This window comes from Amphimedon queenslandica, unplaced genomic scaffold, assembly GCF_000090795.2.
Source record: "Amphimedon queenslandica unplaced genomic scaffold, v1.1 AMPQUscaffold_13048, whole genome shotgun sequence".
Classification (NCBI taxonomy): domain Eukaryota; kingdom Metazoa; phylum Porifera; class Demospongiae; order Haplosclerida; family Niphatidae; genus Amphimedon; species Amphimedon queenslandica.
The window spans coordinates 51,953-61,306 of NW_003546716.1; the positions used below are offsets into that span (position 1 = coordinate 51,953).

The window sequence follows — 9,354 nt, forward strand, 5'->3', positions numbered from 1 at the left end:
TTTTAAAATAATACCTTTCCAATAACATGTTTAGGATCAATTTTATCCAGTATAATTTCTTCTATTGGATCAACTGAACATTGTGATGGACGCCATCTTATAACATACACCTGTATTTGTGCTTCATACTTCTTCTCTGGTCCTAACAAAATAATACACTAACATTAAACTTACTATAAAATGCATCTAGTACGTACAGTACAATATACTAAAAATATAATTGAGATATGTTGCAAAAGTAAAGATTAAAGACAGTTTTTATAACAAAAGGACAACTATGATAAAGACAAAGACTGAACTCAGGAATATCCACCCACATTAATAACAATTATAATAATACACTATACACATTAATACTAACACATACAGCAGATATACTGACCTGTCAATGGTTCCACATACATTTCCATACTAGTACTAGTATAAATCCACTCAACATCAAAATATACTGAACCAGGGAACACTTCTCTCTTGTTACGTAATCTCATTCTAAATAATAAGTCACATGATGTACCATATGGGTGTAAAATTTTACGATTAGGCTACATTTTTCTATTTGCAAAAATAAAATTTCACAATTTTAATGCAATTACGACACCTACTACAATTATAGAGCTGTTGTATGGAAGTAATCAACGGGGAGGTGTGGCTACGACTGTCCGCCAAGTTGGGTGGCAAGAATGCACATGGAACAAATGGAGATATAGAAACAAGCTGGAATTTTCCAAAAAGGAGATGTTATACTTGGCTGTAGAAAATTATAGAGAGTTCTTCACTCAATACCTTCATCTCCTAGCTTGTATTAGCCTGTAATGTCAACTGCAGAATTTATTCAGATTTTTTCTCCATTCTCCCCATTTCACCAAATACATTCTTGCCATCCAACATGGCAGACACTCATAGCTGCACCCCCCCCCGTTGATTACTTCTGTGCAACAGCTCTATCACGCTATTTTGTGGATTTTAACTTTGCAATTTTTTTTGCAAAATGCAAAAATTGCAAAAATTTAATCCCTGCAAAACAGATGGCATATACATGTATGGTATTTACTTGTCTAATTCAAGGACACAGTCAATTCCTTGTACTTTTGCTTCTTCAATAATTTGTTTCTTAAATTCTCTCACTGGTGTACCCTCAGCATAAATAGTGTACATCATATACTTACAAAACTAACAATAAAAAATCAATACAAATTATAATAATGAAATATTCTTATACTTCTGTATTTTTAACTTGTAATAAATATAATTTAATTCTGTACTCTCCTCTTCCTGCTGCTCTACCCAGTCTTACTATCAACTAGTGGTATAAACAATTATAAAGTTAATCAAAATAACACACATACCGTATAGCGGGTTTTTTCAAGGATAATAAATTCCGCGAATGACCCATATCCGGAAGTTTGCGGAATTAATTTTCGCGAATTTCCATTAATCTGCCATCTTGTACCGTATTAAATTGATTTTCAAGGAATTTAATTTCGCGAATCATGAAAAAATCCACGAAATTCGCGAAATTTGTTATCCTCAAAAAAAAACCCGCTATACGGTACATCAAGAGTAGATAATAATTAGAGGAGAGTGTCCCCTGGCAATAGGGTCTGCTTCATCATGGCATAGAATTGAAAAGTCACATTCAGGTTATTTCCGTATTTTCATTGAGTTTGAGTAGTTATTGCTAGTTTATTTTCGAATAACTACTCAAAAATACTGAAAATAACCGGAATGTGACTCTTCAATTCTACGCCATGATGAAGCAGGCGGTATAGGCACAGTAGGACACTCTCCTCTAATTATTATCTACTCTTGCATACATGTACCTTTGATCCACAATACTCTAATGTCCGATCCAGTTCCTCCATTTCATATTCTTTATTATCCCTGATCTCATACACTATAAAACCAGTAGATGGTACACCAATCAGTGGAACTAGCTCCTCCTTCAATTGAGCTAATGTTATTTTCTTATCAACTTGTGCCTGTATCTCTGTATTGAATAATAAATGATTAATTAAACACTGTATAGCTAGAAATATTTGCTGAAATTTAATTTTGGATTGCTGTTTATTACAAAGAGCTCACACTTACACCAGCAAAATTCAATTCCACATACTGTAGGGCACTCTTTTTTCAAGGGCTATATACTTCAAGCTCCTTTTTTTAGTGAAAGTAAATTTTGCAAATCATACCTCCCTCACACCCTTTAACTGACACAATTGCTCTCTGAGGTACATGATTTGACAGAGGACCAGCAGAGTTCGGAAAAAGCCCAAAAAACATCAACTCTACTATTCCAAAAACACTATTTTTACTTTAAAATAGAGGTGGGACAAATGTAAAGTTTTAGCATTCAAACATTCCGTTGACCAAAATGTCCTAGGTCCTGTAGCAATTGACACACCCCCTTGCAATTATTCAATGCCGCAATATTTGCGAATTCCCAAAATATATAGCCCTCAAAAAAAGAGTGCCCTATACATTAAATTTTGCTTGTTAGCACAAAATTGCAAGTCAATATTAATTTACTTCTTTCTTTTCCTTTATTTTCCATTGGTATAATTTTCACTATTATTTCTCCTCCAGTTACATTAGTTGTAGAGGGAGTAGTTTCAGGTCCAGGAGGTAGTGTAATGTTCAGTAGTATTAAGCTGACAGGAAGACCAACATATCTGTACATCAAACTATCTTTGTATTCTTTTTTATAATCTTCAGGATCTGATGATACATACACTAACTGAAAGAATACAGTGTGTGTGTAAAGACAATAAAAAGAAGAAAAAGGAGTAAAAATAAAAAAGTGAGAAAATAATTCTAAATCATGATAGGTTAATGATAGCTATAGTATAAATATTAGTAGCAAATTAATATTGGTGGATTTAATTAGTATTTACAATGTACATGAAAAATTTTCAATATAAAACAAGCCATTTTGTAACTTTTGTTTCATTTGCATATACACATGGGTTAGCTGTATAAAAGAACTAATGGTATTTCTTGGAGAAATTACAAACAAAACTCTCATCAAAATATTCCATTACAGTATTAATGTTAGTATGTTAGTACTTGTCTGTCTTTGTAAGTTGATTTTCTGAATATCTTGTCTAAAGTACATCCTACATCACTAATATCAGTAAAATCATCATAATTCTTCACTACTAGTCTCATACATGATGAATTGATATAAAATAACTAGAGAAAGAAGGATTAGATCAATGGAGGGAGGGAAGGCAAACAATACTGATTCATATCTTTCCTGTAAATGACGTTTCCAATTAATTTTGTTATTCATTGGGATACCATAAATTTGAAATTTTTTCAGCCCGCCAATGTGGAGGTATACTATCATTTGCTACAATGGACTAACAGGCTAAAAACTGTCAATTCTACTTCTCCACTTCATTCCAGTGGCTCCAAACAGTTGCAGAGCTATGAAAAGAAATATAAAGGTTGCAATTTTCCACTCTTGAGGCTATAACTGCTTGCTTTTCTTACAAAACAGCAGAAAGTGTATTGAGTTCCATTGAAAACAGTCCAACAATACCTCCACAATGGCGGCCTGAAAAACTTAATTTTCAATTTAAGGCATCCCAATAAATATCATTATTATAAACATCATTCACAGAAAAAATATAAATGATAACAATACATTTTATATCATTACTTCTCCTATACGGTGTTTAAATTCTCCAACAGTCCAGCCTTCTTCAACTCTCACTAGTTCAGCTGGTCCTACTTTACCAATTGACAGATGAATCACTGATATCTTTAGATAAATAGCTACACCATTAACACATGTAATTAGAGGCATTGTCATTATAACCAACCACACTCACCTCCATCATGGTATTTATCAAAAATTTCATTTTCTTTACGAGTTTCTATGAATAAGTCAAAAGGATAATAACGTCTAGCCCCACCCACAATCTGTCCAATAGTTTGATGCTGAAACCAAAAAATAACAATAACAACAGGATACACAAACCTTAATTATACCTCATCAAGGTCAAAGGACTGTTCCATCAAATCATTATCATAATCATATTTAACTAAACGACATCTCTCAATAGGAATATGAGGAGCTAATTCCATTAACTGATAAAGAAATGAGCAAAATAATAGAAATGAAAAAAATGAAAGAATAACTAGAAATCAACTAAAAATAATAAACCTCATAAGCTTTATCCAGTGCTGTGGGTAGTAGTTCATCTTTGTGTACTTTAAGTATTGACTCCAAAAATTCATCAGCAAAAGGATGATCACAATATAATTTGAACTAATTAAAAAGAGTACCTACATGCATATCATTGTCTGATTTCACTTACTGAACATATTTGATCCTTCATTTCATCATTCAGACCATCATACTCAATCTCTTCATCACTAGTCTCTTTGTCTTTAACCACTAAATCTATTAATTATTATATAATCAAATGATGTCACACATCATCAATAAAACCTTTAATATCTTTTATAATCTTTTCATTATGTTCTCTTTCAGTAATTAGTTCCATATTCATTAATGTTATTCTTTCTTGTAATTTCTCTATTATTCTTTTATTATCTACTAATGGCTGATAGTCTGGTCTTGTCATTGCTTGAAGATGAAATTTGCAGTCATCAATTTCAAAAGACATTCCTCTTCTCACTTTGCTAGCAGCTTTAATTAATCATTATAACTAGTATATAATTAATAAAACTACTCTAACCTGAATCAGTATTACTAGAAAGTGATCTCAAATACTCAATTTTCATTTTTGATAATTTGTCTGATAATTCTTTGTTTTCTTTTTGTATCTCATTAAACTGAGAGCTCGATACAATCAACTCTTCATAAAGTGGTTCTTCCTATTAATAATTATTATAATTAATACAAACTAGTGAGATATACCTCAACTTCTTTAATTGATTCAGTATCACTTTGAACAGACAATGATTCTTCCTAATAATCAAAATAAATTATTATCATACAGTACAGCTGCAAATATTACAGCTAAGAGTTAAATTTGACAATTTGTTTACAATTTGCAATTGGCAGATTTTATATTGGCAATTTAGTACCCAAGTGACACTGCATAAGCATGCTCAGAATGAGACAAAATGGCAGATTCTATTTTGGCAGATGTTTACTGCAACTGCCAATCTATCAAATAATTTCAGCTACATTGTACACAGTAAAGTGGTACTTAAAGTATTTGATACAAAAAACAAGTGTTGATGATTATCAACTCTTGGGAAAACACACATCAACACATAGCAAGGCAAAGTCTATGAATAAATAGTATAGCAAGCTAGGCTATATGTGAGAATGGAATTGTAGAGAAAAAATATTGCTGCCTATATGGGTAAGGACAATCAATTGCCATCAAGTATTGACAAGTAAATGTTCAAGGAATTTTTGCGATTAACACACTTGACAATTATGATGACATATAGTGCAATAAATAATATCTGACCTCTAGTACTTTCATCATTGATAGTTCTTGTTTCAATTCAATTGTTTCCTATTATAAGTACAAGCAAAAAGCATCAATAAATTAAATGTACATCAAAGAGTTTGGTACATACCTTCTCTTCGCTACTGATAGTATCTCTTAGTTTATATTCAGCTTCTTCAAGTATAATATAAGAAATAACCTATTAACAATAGTATTTAAAATTGCACTTTTATACGAAGCAAATTTTAACTAACTTCTATATGCAATAAGTCTTGATCATTTTCTTTTAGTTCCTATACATGGCATACAAAAAGAATATTCATAAAACAATACCGTACAAGATGATGTATCGGCAAGGAATTAATATTGGTGGTTCTATGAAGAAATCGCCAATATTAAATCAATCCACCTTTTTGTTTCAAACTGAGCATGCTCAATGGCATCATACGGCACAAAATCACCAATATAAAATTCGTCATAAACTTTCAACAGGCAAACTCGCCAAATATTACTCTTGCCAATAAATCATCTTGTACAATATCAATTAGTTATATTATGTACCTTTTGTCTAACATCTTGTCTCCTCCATAATGTTAAGTTACCAATAGTCAGTTTCTTTAATCCTTGTCCCATTAGTATATGAATATTCTCTATCATCCTCAATACAGTAAACCCAACATCAGAGAAAGGAAAGGAGCAAGTGACAGATATTGAAGTGGAGGTTTCTATATACTTAATGACTAGTAGTTTACCGGACACTTTTGACAGTATATCCTTAATATCCTTCAGTACATGTTCCTTAGGCTCCCAGTCAAAGATAAAAGTAACCGTTTCACATTGAAGATGAGAAATGGAAACAAATCTTTCTTTCAAACAAAGACTGATGGAGAGTGAGTTGCAGAATTCCTTTAACTTTGTTTTATATTCTTTAATGTATTCATCTGCTTCAGTGATCTTAATCTCATCCACTACAGTATGAAGGAGTGCAATATTAGTCAGTGAACACTCATTTTGAATTAAATGCAAGAGACTAGAAATATCACGGCACTTCTTCACTTTTTCACTAAGAACTGGGCTACAACAAGACAGGAGTTCTTTTATATCTTTCAGTGAACAGCGTTTATGTTTAACAATCTTGCCAACATTGTAAAACATCCTTCCGTAAGACATTCTCATTGAGGTAAAATCCACCAGTAAGCCTTCTGGAACAGGAACATGTACTTTAACTATAAAAGATAGTTTTAATTACTTCTGTAGTACATGTACATACATGTAAAAGGTGTACATACATACGTGTACATACTAATGGTGGGATGAAGTAAAATTTAGTGTGTTCGAACCTTCTTTCACTAAATATTCGAATACTTTGAAGCTTCGACAGGAAGTAACAAGTGGTTATTTAAAATTTCATAGTTTACTTATGCAGTTTCACAGTTTATATTATTGGTTAATTTCAAAACAAATCATAATTTTTATTTAAGAATATCAATGCATTTACATTTTTTGGTTTGAGACAATTTCGTTTCTGAGTAACCATATTCCCTGCAGTAGAGAAAATGGGTTCTGATGGTGTAGATGTGGCTGGAATGTGAAGAAAGTCCAGCTGCTTGACTTAATAAAGGAAACCTTTTAGAATTATCTTTCCACCACATACTTGGTGAGGTTTCTCGAGACAGTTCTATCTCTGCTAGATAGCTGTTTAGTTCTTCTCTGACTGTAACGATGGATCCAAGTAAGCAGTCAAGTGCTATTAGTTTCTTTCTTTTACTGCTATTTTCTTCAAGTGTATCTTCCTCTGGATCTTCTTCTCTTGTATCTTCAATCTCTATACTACCTGCTTCTTTCTCTGCTTCTGCTTTCTCTTTAATCTACTCCATTCTGTCCAAGACTTCTTCCTTGTTGCTCTCCTTTATATCTCGATCAGTAAGCATTGAGCTCAATAGCAAAATATTATCATAAGTGAAGGCATCAAAACTCCATCTTCTCTTAATTTCCCCACTGACTTCCTCCTTAAACTTATCAGTGTATAACAGATGGCTCATCAACTACTGCACTTAAACTCTGCAAGATACTATGTAGTACAGGAAGAACGCATGAGATCGATGGACTCTCTTCATAGCTAAAGAACATTGTAGCAACATTAAATGGTTTAAGGGCCTTGACTAGTTCTGAAGCAATCTCCCACTGCTCACCTTTCAGGTCTAAGTATAGCGGTCGCTCCTTTTAGTGACTGTATCATCAGCTAGCATAGCAGTAATAGGCCAACGTAATTCAATTAGGCGTTGTAGCATCAGAAATGAAGAGTTCCATCCAGTTGAACAGTCTTTAATTAGCTTCTTAAACTTGCAATTGCTATCTGTACTCATCTGTTGTTGTTTCCTCTTCAACACTTCAGTAGCAACTGCGTTATGGTTGAAATGACCAATGAACTTTCTAGCTGCTGACATTAGTCAGCTAATTGCTGCTATCTCAAAGCCTGGTTTTAAGCAAAGTTGCAGGCAATGAGCTACACAGTTAAGGCCCTTCCAGCCTCTATCAGAGTCCAGGATATCTAAGGAAGACAGCATATTTGCAGCTTGGTCATGAACAATGACAGATATGCGAGAGCCAATGTTGAAATCATCCATGATATCCTGCAGCTTAGCAATTTCTATCCCAGTATGGCGCTTGGGGGAAGGAGAAGTTTCCAGAACATAGGCGTTCAGCTGCCATGATGAATCAAAGAAGTGAGCTCTTACAGTAATGTATGCCTCCACTGCTCTGCTTGTCCAAATGTCTGCTGTCAAAGCGATGCTTCTTGGCTCTTCTAGTTTGGTACGCAAAGATCCTTTACAGGTCGAGTATTTCATCTGCAACAGGCTACTGAAGTGCTTCCTACAAGGTATTTTGTATCCCAGAACAAGATGGGCCATTAGCATATTGAAACTTCTACTTTCTACTAACTTGACGGAATGAAAATCAGCACAGATCATGTAAAGAATACACTCTGTAATAGCTTTGGATTCTGCTTCAGAACACATCTTAGATTTGAAAGAGAGAGTGCCCTATGTCTTCTTTGTAGTGGCGGATGTCTTGGTTGTAGTGTTGTTGCTACTTGGAGAGTAAAACAAGGGATGTTTAGCAACTACATGTAAGTGATCTCTCAAATTTGTCGTTTCACCTCTATAAGCCAACAGATTCTGGCAAATGTCACACTTGGCCTTGGCTTCTCCGTTCACTTTCTTAAAGTATTTCCAAACATCAGATCCTTTTCTGGTTGTAGACTCAGTAGAGGCCGGGGCAGAAACAGTAGTAGTAGTAACGCTGTTAACACTCTCTGCCATAACAAGCAAGCAATTATTAAATAGTGAGCACATGTAAATAATTAGTGAGCGTGGCCTAGAACTGTGCATGCGCATAAGTGCAAAGAAGCTACTGTAGCTAAAATCTATTCGAATAGCATTCAAAGCTTCGAATCCTTCAAATTAATCAAATATTAATCCCACCATTAGTATATACCTTGAGGTGATAAAGGTTGTGAAGAGGAATTACTAGCAACTGCTGCATCAGAAGATGTGTCTATAAATTTAAAAATACATAATGAAGCAATTTTATTGGACCGTATATCTATTAATACCAGATTGTGTTGACTTGATTTGATCAGTACTTGTATTATCTATAGATATTAATGATTTTATTATCATTTTATTGGTACTTAATACCTTGTGGAACTACACAATAATCTTTAGAAGTCTCAGGAACTATACTCACTTCAGGAGTAGGGAAATACTTACCTAAACACAATAATAAACAAACAGATTAGCATATACTGAACAGCATCAATAGATTTTAATTAACAAAAAAGACATCATACTCACTAATATCATCCAGTATAGTTTGTCCTAGTGATACATTAGTACTTATTGTACACAATACATTA

At 33.4% G+C, this 9,354-nt stretch overlaps 1 protein-coding gene and 1 long non-coding RNA gene across 2 annotated transcripts in view; both read right to left on the minus strand.

Annotated features, from left to right (window-relative positions):
* Positions 1 to 9,354, minus strand: part of LOC109585548 (ubiquitin carboxyl-terminal hydrolase 47-like) — a gene marked incomplete at its 5' end in the record, with an annotated part of 25,035 nt that overhangs the window by 2,004 nt on the left and 13,677 nt on the right. The window contains 3 exons of the mRNA XM_020001672.1: positions 15 to 142; positions 383 to 489; positions 1,052 to 1,170. Coding sequence (XP_019857231.1) covers positions 15 to 142; positions 383 to 489; positions 1,052 to 1,170 — 354 coding nt within the window. The remainder of the gene's footprint in view (positions 1 to 14; positions 143 to 382; positions 490 to 1,051; positions 1,171 to 9,354) is intronic.
* On the minus strand, positions 4,892 to 5,636 carry LOC109585554 (uncharacterized). The gene is made up of 3 exons (XR_002186547.1): positions 5,566 to 5,636; positions 5,454 to 5,501; positions 4,892 to 4,939 (listed from the first exon to the last, which is right to left on the minus strand). It is a non-coding gene; the product is annotated as an uncharacterized LOC109585554 (long non-coding RNA).